Source organism: Anser cygnoides, chromosome 3, assembly GCF_040182565.1.
Source record: "Anser cygnoides isolate HZ-2024a breed goose chromosome 3, Taihu_goose_T2T_genome, whole genome shotgun sequence".
Lineage (NCBI taxonomy): Eukaryota > Metazoa > Chordata > Aves > Anseriformes > Anatidae > Anser > Anser cygnoides.
The window spans coordinates 4093459-4110303 of record NC_089875.1 but is presented as its reverse complement, the minus strand read 5'-3'; the positions used below and the strand labels follow the sequence as shown (position 1 = coordinate 4110303).

The window sequence follows — 16845 nt, the reverse complement described above, 5'->3', positions numbered from 1 at the left end:
TACCCTGACTCGCAATCATATAACTACAGTTTACCAAAGCAAATGAAATGATTATCAAGTGCTCCATGCCTTTTTTACGAGAGTTTTTTTTTTTTGTTTTGTTTTTTCCCCACTTTGCTGAGTCATTGCTTACAAAGTTAATGTGGTCTTAAAAATACTTGCTACCAAAGTACTAGAGTCATACTGATTTTCACATGGTCAGTACCAAAGTCCTCTGACTGGCCAGTGGTACACAGTGTTACCCACTCAGTAACATCATTTATTTTCACTTATTGTGAAAACTGTTTTGCTTGGGTCGATGCAACAATTTTGAATCCCTGAACTAACCCTGTTGTTTTCAAACTTATGAAATACATTTTAATTCTTGGTCTGTAGAAACTGAGGTTAATGAAGTAATCATTCTGATTCCACATTTAATCTGGGAGTAACATATCTCTTGTGTAAAGATGATATTAGGCTGACAACTGCACTTTCCCTCGCTCTTGCTCTTTCTCCCAGTGAGCTTCGTAGTAGCCTCAAAGTTGTTTTATTTCAATATGTCTCTGTGTATGGTCAAAAGCAAAGCATAAAACAGATGCAAAGTGTCCTTTCTCCAAAAAGGAACACAATTTTCCTGGAGTAATGTCTTGAAAGACTGTTTTGTAAGTTTATAAATCATGAAGAACACCTTTGTACATATTAAACATTATGGGTATATCTGATATTCACTTCTGTATCATGTTTGTTTAACCAGTCCAGTATAATCACAGAAACACACTAACATGAAGCATCAGAGCATTTCGTGATTTATCTGTGGTCATGCTGTGCTTGCACAGTTGCGTAGAGCCAAGGATTCTGATGGCTAGTTCCTATTTCTACCTAAATAGCCACCTATATGCACGCAGAATATTTATCCAAGAGTTTCATAATTACACATTGTTCAGCATAAGCCATCAGGGGCTCTCCCTATGCAGAATTATATTTATATTCATGATGTATGTGAGTGAACTGAGCAGAAAACTTTGAATCTCACCTCTGGGTTCTGCAGAAACTGTAAATGGACTGCATATGATTTTACACCAAAGCATAGAAGGAGGACCCACTTCAGCTGGCTCAGCAGCAAGTGATTTGTATGGCACTGGTTGAAAGAGCTGCTGGCTCCCATCGCCACAGACAGTGGTTTCTCACAGCAGTGACATCCCGTGCCGTGGTGTGATGGAAGGGCGGGTGCTGCGAGGTGGGCAGCGTGAGGGTATGGCTGAGCTGCCACTAGAGGGCAAGGCAGATGCAAACACCTTGGCCCCGCGGAGACCCTGGGCTCTGTCTTCCACCTGCGGACCCGTGGACTTATGTAGCCCTGTGCTGAGTCAGTCCCAGCCCTCGGAACAGGCTCTGCATGCTGGTGTGCTTCATGCTTGCCTCAGATTCAGCCCCAGCATATTTAGAGTAACAGGTTTCGTTTTCTTTCTCCTGGTCATATATGTCCAGGTTTAAACATCTTTTCCCCATAAGGCAGAAAGTTCTGCTGCAAAGGTTTTAGGCACAGCATGGGTTATTATTTTGCACGGTATTTTTCCTAGCCTTTGTTCCAAGGTCTGATTCAGCAGAGGTAGCAGAAGGAATCACTCAGCCTCTGCATATCTCTGGGCTCAGTAATCCACATATGGTTTACAACAAGCTAACCCTACAGTATTACACAGCCCCTTTGCAAGGCAGCATCTCATTTGCCTTTGCCATGTAGAGGGTTTCCCCGTGACTAGGGGCGATGCTGATGGACACTCCCGTCTGTTTTGAATCCCCCAGGTTACCATTGAAGTGGTGGATGGCCCTGACACTGAGACAGACAAGGACCTGCAGAAAGAGAGCAGCAAGCCTAGCTGGCCAGTCTCATCACCCGACTGGAGAAACTGGTGGCAGAGGTCCTCCACCTTGACTCGCATGAGCAGTGGTGACCAGGACTACAAGTACGACAGAACTACTGAGGACAGCAACTTCCTAAACCCTCTCGGTGGGTGGGATAGTCATGCACCCAGTCACCGAACGTTTGAGTCCAAGGAGCAGCCAGAGTATGGTAAGTTTGCGTTCCAGGCCTCTTATGGGCATCTTGGGATTGTAAAATGAGTTTGGGGGAAATGAAAATGGTGAGGCATTGCTGAAAGCAGGCCAAACAAAATAGAATTTTTCAACATGTGGCTTTTGTTCATCAGCTTTTAAATACAAATCTGTGCAGATGCACAAGCTGTACTGTGGTAGCTACATTCCACTAGTAAGTCTATAATCTTGAAAATCATACCAGTTATCCCATAAGAGGACCTTTTTTTAGTCCTAAGTGTACTTTTTTAAAAAGCAAAGGAAACAAGGTTTCATATTTATTTTTAGAGTAAGGATAAGTGCAAATTTAGAATCATGCAGTGGTTTGGGAACTAAAATATAATCATTGGATAAATAAGTAAGATCTAAAACGTGGTAGTGTTTGGTGGATACACAAATAAGAAGAATTATGTTGGTGCATGTGTGGGGAGTGGCATATGCAGCAGGAACATTGTGTATTTGTGTGTGTAATTCTCTTCCAGATGTGTCATGGCGAAAACAATTGTTTTCAGCTTGTTGCATGAAACGGTTGCAGAAACTAGAAACAGAGAGGAGCTACATTTATTCACTGCCCCATTGGGGTGTAGCTATCCACAGGAAAAGGCTCAAGGGAGATGAATTAATATGCGTACCCCAGGAGCCACAGGTAGCTTACAGCCTCTTAGATTTTGGTTTTTATGCAAATAAATAAATAAATAAATAAATAAAATTAGTTAGAGCAGGGTTTCAAAGCCACGGTATTTTTACCCTGGCACTTGTGTTGCATCACCTAGATATTGCAGAGTGGCTGTCTTGCATTGTTTCAGTCTTATTTTTCCCTGCTTAAGTCCAAGAGCCTTAACATTAGAGATGGCCTTTCCATGGAATGTTGTATTTAAATGTATACATATGTATTAAATTTTGTGGCCAGAAGATTGAAGTCTATCCCTTCTTTTTGCACCTGCATTTAGTCATGGGCACACTTTGTTGCCAAGAATTCATGTATTAGGTAGTTATTCATTTAGGCAAAATAAAATTTCTTTCACAAATAATTGTAGTAGAATTAAAATAATAAGAATTACAAATACAAAAATAGGGAGAGCAGGTTGAGATCCAGCTGAAAATCCAACTCTGTATATTTAATATTAGATACTGTGTGTTTCATGGTGCAGTATATACACTATGTAGGCAGGCCTGAAAATCATCCTCGAGCTCTCTGCCATACACCAGTGCACCCCGCTAATTGCAAGAGACTCCCGGCCTTATGACTAGTGTGAAATGTTGCATGCCATTGGCTTTGCCAGGAGGATGCAGCAGCAGATCCTGTCCGCTTTGATGGCTAGTTCCAGCCAGCAGACTGTTCGCACATTTTACCTGCCTATCACCCTCACCTCACCCCTGCCAAAAAGCACCCTGCGGTGCTCTGCCTGCCCACCCTGGCCTCCCGGGCTGGGCTCTTTGACAAGCATCACACCTGTTCACCTTCGCTCTTCCTCGCCAGCCACATGGAAAAAAGATTCAGTCAGAAAAGGGCTGGAAAGGAGAGCAGGGCTAGTAAGGGAGGGCAGATTGCATTTTCCTGAGAGGTCGTATGCCTCTTCAGACTTCTGCAGTGCCCTTCTGTTGGCAAAGCCCAGAATCATGGCTCTTTGCACAACGATTGTACTGCAGGGACCATAATTCCACCCACACCTGACCAGTGGACACCTGGTCCAAGTATGCTGACGTAGCAATCAGCAGCGGTGTAAGAAAAGGAGGAGAAACACATAAGGTCCCTGCCACAAGGAACTCGCATCTAGGCAGCTCGCTACGAGTGAGATATATAACCTTCCCATACTCCCGGCAATAAATGTTTAATAGCACCCCACAGAGTTGTCGTCAGTCATTACATATGGTACAAATCAAGTTACGTGTTCTACTAACCAGCTCAGGAAGCCCACAGACAGCATGGCAGTGAGGGGGGAGCAGGAACTGCGTGTAGTACGGGGGGCTGTGCAGGCAGGGATCTGTCCCGTTATCGTGCCTGTGCATACACGGTCAGCCTATAGCTATGGAGAGAGACAGACCTCAGCTGGGGCGGCTGAAAGTCAGGAGGCTGATGGGAATGAAAGTGAATCAGGATTGGTCCGTGGGCTGCATTTGGTGCAAGGTAGGGTGTGCAGCCGTTAGCTCAGCAAACAAACGGGTCTAGCTCTAAGGTGTTTAGATACTCACAGTGCCACCGAGCCTCAGCAGTACAGACTTGGTATTGTTTGTCTTGGCTGTCTACCAGAAGAGAATGAAGTCATGTTTCCTTATCAGAAGGCTTGTCCTAGTAAAGAATCAGATTCGATGTTATTTAAAAATTTGGATGAATCATTACAAATTGTATGTTTTGATGGGTGCGAGGTGAATATGCAGACCCCTATATTCATGGCAGTATTCCTGAATATCTGTTTCCTGTTTAAGTGACTGAAGAACAAAATTTGCAATTTTCACACATGACCCTCAGCCTCCCACAGTCCGACATTCGTTCTGTCCTAAAAATTAATAAAGTAAGCATTGTTGTGCTATTTCTGTGTGTTTTGAAGCAAAGAAAAAGAAAACTTAATTCATCCTGTGCCTGATTAGTCTGTGGTCAGAAAACATATTCCTATATACAGGGAAATGATGTGAATAGATGTGTACTGTTAGTTCATGACCCAGCTTTGCAGCTGAGGATTCTCAGCTGCCAAAAGGTCAAAAGAGAAAGGAAATATTTTTTCAAATAATGCTGCATGCATTTCCCCGAGGAGCGTCAAGTGTGAAAACCGTTTAAACAGCAGGCTTACGCCTGGCATTCAGCCCAAGCTTCAGGTAGAGACATCTGGATTCCATTCTTGTTTTGCCTTCTTAATAAAAAACACTACACAGTAGTTTGGGGTAGTAGGAGTTTTGTTTCTTCATTTCCTTCCTCATCTTTGTTCTTGCGCAGATTACATTGATGGTGAGGGAGACTGGAGCCCGTGGTCCCTTTGTAGCGTCACCTGTGGGAGCGGCAATCAGAAGCGGACGAGGTCCTGTGGGTACGCCTGTACCGCCACAGAGTCACGGACCTGCGACAGGCCAAACTGCCCAGGTTTGGTTACACCCTCTCAGACTGCTAGCGGAAGGGGAGTGGGAACGGGGGGCAATGGAGGGGGAGACAGGCCCTATTGAACGCTAAGCCAAGGTCCCATTTGCTTCTTCGCTAGGTAGGAGTTTTTTTGGGAAGAGGCAAGCTGGTTTTCAAGGGCATTTGTGAAATGAAATGGCAGGTTCTTTGCTAGTAATAATGTACTGCTAGTTGCAGTCTACTATCCCCTGGGACTTAAAAGACGAATACAGGGTTTTTTAGATTATGGCAGGCATTTTTGTTCACAGTACGTTTTGTATTCCAAAGGGTGTAATCTACTCTCATGAAACAAATGTGTATTAACTTTAGAGTTTCAAAACAGCCATGCTAACTGTTGCCTCAGTGAGCTCATATTTTGCTGGGCAGTGAATAGATGTGCCTGTGTGGTGAACAAATAGCTCCCCCCAGTTATATGGCTTTTAAGTTTTGTGCCTAACATATATATAGTTACTGTAAGACTCCACATATATTAATATGAAAAAAATACTTTAAATACCTGGTTGTGTTTGACCTAAGAGATTGTGTTTTTACTGGGCTACAAAACCTCCTGTCCTAGAAAGTCAACATTTATGTTAAGGTGGAAATGTCATCTCTCTTGCCATGTTGCTTGGTCAGTTGTAGAGAATTATAAACAGCGAGTTTGGTCCTGCAACAGCTGTGCACAATGAGACAAAGGAAAGTGTAATTTTGGCTTGAATGCATTCAGACAGTATGTCCAAGACAAGGAGCCTTTCCTTAGCTCCTACCCAACGGCTGGCACAGACATTTAAATGGCAGTAATGGAGGTGTCCTTACCATCATACAGCTTTTGCTTTGCTGAAAGCAGGGCTGAGCACTCAAACCTACAGCATAAAAGTTTAAAGCTGCTATGGGAAACTTGTCTCATGATGTTCTTAAAATGCTACTTCAGGCAAGTTTGCAGTGCAGTGATGCAGTAGATGCTACAATGCATGGGCTATATGCAGTTTCATTACTTCCCACAATAAAAGAGAAGTAAAACACATGCCATGGTGATATACATTTCACTGAGCTTACTTAATGATATAAAACGGCAAAAATTCTTAAACTGGAGGTCATTTTTTATGGGAAGTGAAATATCAGCAGTGCTGGAGAAAAGAGGTAGGAACCTTAGTAAGGCAGCTGGAGAGAAGTTTCACTCACAGATAGATGTGTGCATTCACTGCAAGATAGTGACTGCTAGTTCAGCAGAAAAATACTGCTGGATTTTCTCATACATCCTGAAACTTCAATAATAAGGGGTTAAATCTGAAAGAAAGCATGTAGTTCCCCAGCTATATTCTCCAGTATTTATTATCAGCTAGCATCAAACAGTGGCAAACTTGAAAGAACATATTATGTCATATAACAGACCCCCAACGATCAGCAAGAAAAATATATTCACTCTTTGAGGCTGTGCTGACATTTTTAAAATGACAAGGGCAAAGCTCAGCTTCTACTGTTTATAATTCCAGCAGTGAATTACTGCCTTGTAATGGATTCTTGGGTATCTATTATTCTGCATCTACTGCTGGAGTTAAGGCAAAACCGTATGATAATTTTATTGAAAAGCTGCCTGAGGCTGTTTTGAAGCTTTGCAAGCCACTATTATGCCCTGGTTCAGGGGATCAGGAGAAAGTTCATTGGAGACAAGATGGATGGTGAACAGACTTCATTATTAACCATATAGTTATCATGTATTAAAGATCTTTCTGCTCTCTGTAGAGGTTTTTAAGTCAAGGGTGAAAAAAAAAAAAAGAATATCGTTCACATACTTCTTTGAAGACATACTTTTTTTAAGGCTACACAGCACAGACTGACAGACTGGGTGACATGAGGTTGGCAGGCAGGCCAAACTAAAACAGCAGTGAAAGGATGCATACTTTGGAAGGATCCTTTAATATATTTTCGGGTTAAGTTATGTTTCTCTCTACTGAGAGCGGATACTTAGCTGGAGATTGCTGGAAGATCCTTATATTTTAAGATCCTATTATATTATTTTATTGCGATAGCTGGTGGGGAGTGGGGTTGATTGGCGAGGTTATTTATCTCTCAGCTACTCACACCTTTCAACTCCCTAGCACTGGGAGAGATTGACAAGTGCCATTCTTCTTGAAATAGCATCTTTCTTCCTTTGTACTTCCTGAAAAATATTTGCCCACATATAGATATAAATTTATTCACCTGTCAACAGACATGTTGCTCTATTTTAGGAAATAAATGGTGTCTCCTCTAGACATCATATTCTAGCCAATGCTTTATAGTTTCCATTAGGACACACGGATTTTTTTGTCAGTGACTTGTATTACATGCTCTCAAGACTATGCTGGTCACATAAAGCTGACCAAGAGACTGTTTGTGAAGTCTGTGCAGATGTCCTACCTGAATTACTGGGAGATGCTGGCAAGCCTTGGGTCTAAAAGAGGAAGAAAGAAATTTGTTTTCCCACCTCTATTTCTGCACCGGGTTCATAACTAAACAGTTTGTTGCTTAAATATAATCTAAATTCTAGAATTTGAAAACTTTTTACCTCAGGGCTAAGCTAATGCTTTAAAGGAGAGGTTAGCTTCATAACACCACAGATTGCTTGGTCATTATACTTTTAAATGAACACCCCCCTCCTCAAGCAACATCTTCAGATTACGTCCCTGCCAAACAAAAGCAACTTGCAGAACGAGGAGAGGACAGGGTGGCAGGGAGACGGTTGATTTTGTTTTGTTTTAATAGGAAAACACCATCACCATTAACATGTTTGTCTTAGGGATAGAAGATACCTTCCGGACAGCTGCCACAGAAGTGAGCTTACTGGCTGGAAGTGAAGACTTCAATGCCACCAAACTGTTTGAAGTTGGTAAGCAGCCTAGTCAATCTTTCAGTAATAGATAAGAAACTTACTTAGATTTTCCTTTTTTGACTCTCGCTGTGGGACTAAGGTTTTAAGTTTATCGTTAAACGTGTCAGTAAAAATTGTCATTTATTATCTTGCTTAAGTTTATGACCCAGACCTTAGCTCATTTCCATCATTGAATCTTTCTCTTCTTAACTCTTAACAAATTTCTGTGACTCTTTTTGTTGTAAAATAGTGAGTCTCTTTCCTAGTTCTGAAAAGTGCAGTAAGTCTCAACCCTAATGGAGGGAGAAAATCAAACACTGTTTAGCATTTTGCTGAAATAACCTTGAATGGAAGATACTATAAAAGTGTTTTAGATAGTGCTGTCACATTAAAATAAATGGGGATAGCCAAAACAATTTTGTAGGGCATGATCTATCTAAAACTTATCCCAATCTCTAAAACATTCCTTCCAATGAAGCCATAGTGTGGCCACTCTTAAACACTGTATGCTGGACTAATTGGATAAACAATGTACTCCAGCACCTCCTTCCTATGGTGGTAGAGCACTACGTTTAATGACAGCTGGGATACAACTCTTAAAACAACAAAAAGAAGAAGAAGTACAGATTACTAAGTAAATATTTTGCAAGAATGTTTGCTCAAAGAGCTTTAGGTCCCAATCTTTGCCTTACTCCAGAGTCCTGTTAAGTAAGTGTGGAGCAAGATGTGCAAGGCTTTTTAAAGCCCATAGCACGATACAGACACCTTAAACAACATTTCACGTAGGAGATCTTTAACCAGATTCTCTTAAGACTGTTGCAAAATAATAAAATGTCAGTATTAAATATGCTACTAGTGTATAAATCTCTTTAATCCCAGCTATAAGTCATGGCTCTGGTACCACGAAGTCCTCCTAATGTACAGACTCTCTGATACTATGTCACATACGCTCGTTTAGAATCTGAATCACTTCTGGCTGCATTTGTGAGAAGCCAGCCAAGACGTCAGTCTCCGTGTTTGAACTACAGCTGCTTGAAATACCCCTTCGGGAAGATGCAGACCAAAGAGAAAAAAGTATTTGCTAGTTAAAAGAAAGACTGAATTAGGGCTTAATAACAAATTTTAGAAAAAATAATCCAGGCTTTGCTTGCCATCTTGATATTTCCAACATCATGAGAAAATCTTTCAAAATCTGAATCTGCTGTTCTTAAAAGGTGAGTGTGTGGACTAGGGCTTTAAACCTAAGACAGGCTTCAAATCCCTGTACAAGTTCAGGGAACGGAATTGCCCTATGTCAGTTCTGTTGCTTATAAAGCCGTGTAGTTCCTCTTGTGCTGCATGGGCATATCAGAGGCTTAGTTAGAATTTGCCAGGTAGAAGAACTGTCAAAAATTCATGCTGGCATTGGTACTGCAATATAATTTGGAGTAGCGATGCCTGAGGCCCTCAAAGTCAGTCACATGTTTGATTTCTGTGTCTGACAAGACAGCACATTAACACATTGCAGGCAGGGAGGCAAGCTTTTCTTACTGCCCTTTCTTTCTTAAGCAAAGTACTGGTGCTGAACAGTAATGCTTTACTTATTTGTCATGGTCATATGAACTGGGATGCTGCATAATGTATCTTAAGTTTTCCATTTCCTGTCCTTAAACAGACACTGACAGTTGCGAAAGATGGATGAGCTGCAAAAGTGAGTTCTTGAAGAAATATATGCACAAAGTTGTCAATGATCTTCCCAGCTGCCCATGCTCCTACCCCAGAGAAGTTGCATACAGCACTGCTGAAATCTATGATCGAATTAAGAGGAAAAACTTTCGCTGGAAAGATGCAAGTGGCCCAAAGGAAAAACTGGAGATCTATAAGCCCACTGCACGATACTGCATCCGCTCCATGCTCTCTTTGGAGAGCACAACGCTGGCAGCTCAGCACTGCTGCTATGATGATAATATGCAGCTGATTACCAGGGGGAAGGGGGCAGGTACACCAAACCTGATTAGCATCGAATTCTCAGCAGAACTCCATTACAAAGTGGACATTCTGCCCTGGATTATATGCAAAGGGGACTGGAGCCGATACAATGAAGCACGGCCTCCAAACAATGGGCAGAAGTGTACAGAAAACCCTTCAGATGAAGACTATTACAAGCAATTTCAAGAAGCAAGGGAATACTGAAAAGATTTTCCTCCTCTTCAGGCAGAAAGTAGCATTCATTTCCTGGATGCCAAAGAACTGATAACGGCTGCTGCATTATCTCCTTGACAGGAGTTGATCGGTTTCTTTCTAATGAATGTATATAGTTGTAATATAATACATAAGTATTTTTCATAGTGTGTGTAATTTATAAACACATATCTCTCTATCTCACACACACCTATTTTTGCATACAGACATACATAAAATTTGTCCTGGTAAGATTTTATACTGCAATAATGTTCATTTAATAACGTGCATTTCATTTTGTTCCCCAACTATAACATAAGTACGAGATGGGCGGGTGGGGAGGAGTGGAGCGGCTGCCATCACCATCAAGCCCAAAGCCCCAGCTGAGCAGGGCACATATTTAGAAGTTATTATACACAACAGGATTGAAAAATGCACTCTTCCATATGGGAATGGTTTACAAGATTAATGCACCTACAGCATCAGTTTTTTCCATAATTGATTTCATGAGTAGTCATATCTAAGAAAGGAAGATTTTTTTTTTGGAAGGCTAATACTTAAAAGTGAGTATAGTACCTTACTAGCAATTCTTTCTTGGAATTCTTCCTGTTACCCTCTAGCTCAGGTCCTTGCTGTCCATCTGGGGTAGACCTGCAGGGAGGCGTAGCTGCAGTTTTCCTGTGGACAAGGAACAGTCCCAATGCAGTGGTTCTCCAGGTGTCACGAACAGCCCATTCCTGGAGACTTCTCAGATGTGGAACTACAGCTGATAGGGCTTATGTCTTACGCTGGGGAGCAGACCTTGAGGGCAGCTACCTGTAAATTAAGCGTGCTGTAAGTCTTTGGAGGAGTGAGGCCACAGAAGGAAATCATGTCAAAGGCAAAAAGAATCACAGTTACTTCTCAATTTTTAATATGAAGAGTGTTTAGATCTGCTTCTTTCTTTCAAGAAAAGAAAGAAGTTTATTTTTTAAAAAACAGGAAAAGTGGAATATACATTTCTAAGTTCCCTCAGACAAAGCATGGAACCAGCCTCTTTTCCCCTTTTTATCATATGCTGAGTGTACAGTATCCTATAGAAGAACCTATTCTTTAAGAAAGCTGTTTGGGAGGGACTATGGTGAGTTAAATTTCTTCTTTTTTTTTTTTTTTAAAAAAGCTAGCATTATTTTTGTAAAGTATTTATTGTATTATAACAATAACTCACATATGGGATATGTCTCTAACATGAAAGGCTTCTGTAGATGGAACTCGATTGCCAGGAATAAGACTGGTTTTTTTAGGCAAAGGTTTTACTTCCAAATTTTTATAAAGTGCACGTTTACATACATAATCCTGTAATTAAGCAGCTGATACCCGTGTTCTTATGAAAGATAAAAATTACACCATGGGTAAATAAATACGTACAGTTCCATCCTTTAAAAGCCTGTCTTGCTGCAAGTCAATGTCTTCATTTGGAAAACTAAGGCTAAATGTCACTAGAGAAATGTGTATTTTCGGGTTATGTGGTCTGATGCCCATATGTGCTCTGCATGTGAAACCTCACACAGCAGTACAGCCAATCTTGCATTACAGTCAATCTGAGCTAAAAGATTCAAGACGGCCACAAAAGACAATTCCCTCTGCTACGTATGTGGACGCATATTTATTGTAAATCTTTTCACTACCTCTGTTGGCCTTTCAGGTGCTGGTTGATTGCAACTTCCCGGACAGACGTGTGCATGTTCCCCCCAGCATTAACTTATGCCTAAGTCCGCTGAGTCTGGGAAGTGTCGGGCTTGTGTTGGTCTGCCCAGGTGCTGCGAATCAGAGGGCTAAAAAGCAGCCCGGGCCTTGGACACCCACTCTGACCAAATGTGTGGCGTGCACGCTGCGAAGGCTCTCCCCAGCTCTGCCAGACGTAGTCTGACAGGCTGCAGAGCCTCGGCACTGTACTTACGCTCCAGATTTCCAGAAACACAGCAGTCCAGGCAAAGCTACTGCACATATGCAACAGGAACTGATCTACCGAGGTAACTTCAGCAGCTGGAAATCTTTGCCAAGTCATCAGATCTTCCCAGATGCAGGCTCGAGCTGGAGGTCGGGGGAGACATGGAGATATTCTAGCACTAGCTGGTAGTAACAAAACATGGCTAGTTGAGCAAGAGGGTAAACATGGGGATTGCCCCTTAATTTTTATAGAAACCAGGTTTTGTAAATTCTTGCAAGGTCATATGAAGGAGCCTGTAGCTAGCTGAGCCAGTTAAATTGACAGCAGATGGATGAAAAGCATAAGCAACTCCAGGATCAGTCAGTTACTAGGGAAGACAGGTATTTTCTGCAATATGGGGGAGAAGGCCCGGCTTTTTAGTTCACTTAGCAGTGTGGGGGAACAACAGTCTCAGGTTTCTCTGGGAGGGCAATGAGAGGGCAGTCACAATTTTTGAAATATAAAACATCCCTGCATTTTATAGATTAGTAAATTATGGTGCTATTGAGAGATGTTACTGTACCATTAAAACTGATCATAACAAATAAAGTGTCAGGGAAGAGGAAAAATTATTCTAATAAATGACGCACAAAGTTCAAGCCTTACCACTCATGTTTTGCCAAGGTTAGGAACACTGAAGGAGCCTAAACCACTGATAAGGACATACCAGGTTTTTCATAGCATTAGTCTTGGAGCACACATCAAGAGAGTCGTCACACTTCTACAGTCTTAAGCAATGGTCTTTATTAAAAACAAAGACAGTGCTATCTTATAATAAATTATGATCCCTTTGGCTGCTTTTTTCTTTTCTATTTTTTAATCTCCTTTCCAACAATTGTACCTGGAATGACTTTGAGCAGTAGTCTTTAGCAAGGTGTTGGAGTTACTATGGCCAAATTTGGCTCAGTCTCTCAAATTTCATGTCAGAATAAGACCTCAAGAAGGCTTTGTGGTCTTAGGTTTGTGGGCACGGCTCAGTAGTTAGACGAAGCTGTTTTCATGTATCTGAGTTACCACGGAACAACCATATTCAAAGACCCAACCAAAGATATGAGGGGGATTGAAACAAGCACAACTAAACAAGGCTCATGGTCTCCACAATGAGAAACCCTCAGAGAGTCTGAAGTAGCCATCCTGATTCCCAAAAGGAAACCCAAAACACAGATTTAACAGCAACTCTCCATATCCAAGCAGCTCTTTTTACCTATTTCTCATCGGCAAAGCCAGAGTAAGGTGTTTTCACCTTGTGGCCACTCCTTCTTCTACAGTACCTTTCTCTAGGACCAGCACATCTGCTCATGAAGCAAAGGAACTAGTCAAGTCACCCAAGTTATTTTTAACTCTGCTCTACCAACAGAGATAGATTACTGCACGGCTGCAGATTTGAGTTGGCAAGAGTGCCTTAAGCTGGCACCGCTGCTGAGAAAGATGTGTGGAGCAGTGCCCCAAGGCGGCCAGAAATGGATTGAATATGTACCTTTGATGGTTAAAAGGATGAGTGGGCCTGGCTTCACATTGCCTGGACAGCTGCTGAGCAGCAAAATTCCACTAACACAACCCACAGTGATGCATATGGGTTATAGGACAATATAGTGAAAAACAAAAACATACACACATTCATGAATCCCTACAGTTCTGCATTAGTTACCAGCTGCATTTTTCCCCCTGCTGTGCAAAATGGTTAGCACTGTCAACACAATGCATTCTTTCACAAAATGCTGGTGAGTTCACAGGATCGCCTTCCCATATATAGCCTTCTCATTGCGATTGTAGGGTTGGTTGCGATGCGATGGATAACCGATGCACCTGACACTTTTGTCTAGTTGGATTTAGGTGACACCAGTGATGATCATGTTGCTTTTTCATCCCCAGCAGTGAGCTCCTCCTGACCATTTTATGGGCAAGGCGGCTCCTGCAGCCCGGTGCTGGGTAAAGCTTTTGGGTGTTTATCACAACTGTTGGTGGAGCAGCAGAGGGGCCAGAGCAGCAGGGTGAGTGAAGGGTTTACAGACTGCAGTCACAAGCAACCAAAAAGCCACCACAAACCCTCTCCAGCACTAGATCCTGCGAGGCCTTTGGGCACATATAAATCCCACCTGCAGGGCAGCAGTCATGGAGGAAGGCTGCAGACCGGAGGTGAACAGAATCAGATCTCCTCATGCACCTGCACAGGCACGGCCATGGCCCTTCCCCTGCCTACACGCAGAGCGCTGCGGAGGGAGTGCACACGAAGGGGGAAGATAGCAGAAAAAGGAGGAGAATTCATCCAGCAAACTGGTGCAAGTGTACATTGCTGCCTGGCTGTATGGCATTTATGTGACAGCTGACAGAGCATGTGTTTTTCTGTCACCAATTCCCCCCTCCCTTCCCTTTGTAACTTTTAATGGAAAAATGTGTGGGCAGTTTCCATTCTGCCTGCACTGTTTCAGACAAATTAAGGGGTTGGCTAAGCAATCACCGGTTTCGTATTTCATACAAAATACACACACATGCATATATTTATATATCTATGTAAATTTATTTAGGATATCCTCTAGCCATGCACTTTATAGCAGCACGTTGCTGAGTGTGATGTCTGCAGGAGCAGACCTACAGAGGAGCCCTCCCCTTGTGGCCTGCACAGGGTGATGAGGCTATTTCTGACCTCGCATGGGGGAGCTTCACCAGGAAGCTGAACTGGCAGAAGCCGTTCCTCAGCTCTGCCTTTTACTTTTTGAGTGACAGGTTTATTCATTTTTCCTTTTCAGTCGCACTGCTAAAGCCACATGCGCCTTTTATGACTGTGCTAATTTTCTATCAGTTTAGGGAGTTATAAATTTTTTCCTGTGTTTGTTCTCTATCGCAAGAATGAGGCGGGGGGGATTTTAACCACATGGAGAAGCCTTTCATTCATTAAAATGCACAATTTATAAGGGATTCGGAATGTTATATTCTGGAAGTGATAGCAACATGACACAGGTCAAATCAGCCAAACCCAACAAAACAAAGTGTGGGTGGCTCTAGTTTTCAAAGGAGTGCTTGAATAATATTTCCTTTTTAAACGTGGGCAAACAACACTACATGTGTTAAATGTCAGAATTTGCTGTTTATTACGGGCCTGACCAATACTTTGCTTAGAGCTGAAGAGTGCGTCACTCCGTTGGCTTCAGGAGGGCTCTGGTACGGCTCCGAAACACGCCTAAAGCAAGGGACAGCATCTGCACGCCGTGGTGGTAGATGCAGGATGTGACTCACAAAGTTTGGGGAGGGGGGGAAGGTCGGGGAACCAGATCCCACCCCAAACACCCTCATCCAGGCTAGCTCCTGCCTCTGCACGGCTGTGTTCAACACATTTCTTTGCCTCCAAACCCAAAGCTGCAGCTGGGCCCCATCTCCACGGCCTGGGGGCAGCTTGAGGAGACATCGCTCAGCCACACAAAATGGAGCAGGGGTGCAGGCGGCCCTAGGAAAAGCCCTATGGCTTCATAGGGATCTCTTGGCCAGGTAAGAAGATGGGGAAGATGCAAATGTACTTGCCAGTGTGGATGCAGGGATTCCTGTGTCCCACCGTCCGCAGCAGCTTTTTCTGTCAGGCAGTCACCAGGAGCACGTTCAAAACACAATACGGCCTGGCTTCACTCCTCCTGCCTGTCAGCAATGCATGAGGGCAACCTCAAGCAGCTTCCAGCACTGCTCCCACCAGGAGGAAAAAGTCCCGGCCCCCGCAGCACACCCAGGCCTTGATGGCAAGCAATGGTTTGGAGACACAGCGAGGCCACCACTGCCTCTGCAGCAGTAACCGTGTCTGAAGGCAACGGTGAGCTGAATTCAAGGCATTGGTTCACTTACACAACCTCGTCTTACAAACTACCCAGGAAACACAGAATAAGAGCGTATAACAGGCAGATGCAGTTGCTTCGGTTTGGGAAAGAAGATGCAGTAGCAGGAATAGAAATGACTTCTGGCTAGTGAGGAGAGGAAACAACAGCACATTAAGTTATAAAATGGCCTCATTAAGGTGCACCAAAATTTATAAGAGCATGTGGGTAAAAATATCCTAAAGGAGGACGGCCTCAGAGAAGGGTAAATCAGAAGGAACAAAGCAAGTCTTGCAAAGGAACCTAGCAAAGGAAATGCTGAAGCAGTGCCTACCTCCCCGGCAGGCTGAGGGTTTCCGTTGCCTGTCCATAGACTCACAGACCCATTCCCAAATATTTCACCATGTGTTGGATCACCACTAGGTACACAACACCAGAAAAGACGAATTAAAAGGTACAGCCAGTAGGTGAAAAGGGAAGAAAAGTTGCTGAGCCTTTTTCCTGAATAACAGCCCAGATGGGCTGATGCTCCCAGAGGCCACAGCGCAGTGGTAGCTGCACCACGGCTTTTAGCTGTCCACGAGAGGTTGATGGTGGTGGTTAACCTTGACAAATAACTATGTTTTGCCCTTGCCCATAGCGGCACAGCCATCAGTACTCCTGTAATTTTATGCGGCTTTTGCTTGAGAGGTCAGCCCCCTTTCTCTCATGCCCAAAATGAGACCAGATCAGCCAGCTGTACAAGAGGAGATCTGCAAGGCCAGGGAGTCCCACAGGCTGTCAGGTGCACCTGACACCTCCAGGCTGGTAATTATACTGTGAGCTGCAAAAGCCTCTTTAACCAGAGCTGAGAAAGGAAATAGCAAAAGCTGATAGAAACCGGGAGATTTTTCCTCCCAAGAATTGC

General features: G+C 43.1%; 1 protein-coding gene across 2 annotated transcripts in view; it reads left to right on the top strand.

Moving 5' to 3' along the window:
* ISM1 (isthmin 1) overlaps nucleotides 1–11599 on the top strand; it is a 42263-nt gene extending 30664 nt beyond the window's left edge. For both annotated transcript variants that reach the window (XM_048060771.2, XM_048060772.2), the window contains 4 exons: nucleotides 1783–2050; nucleotides 5003–5146; nucleotides 7941–8030; nucleotides 9667–11599. In XM_048060771.2, coding sequence (XP_047916728.2) covers nucleotides 1783–2050; nucleotides 5003–5146; nucleotides 7941–8030; nucleotides 9667–10184 — 1020 coding nt within the window. In that variant the 3' untranslated portion in view covers nucleotides 10185–11599. The remainder of the gene's footprint in view (nucleotides 1–1782; nucleotides 2051–5002; nucleotides 5147–7940; nucleotides 8031–9666) is intronic.
* The last annotated feature ends 5246 nt before the right edge of the window (nucleotides 11600–16845 follow it).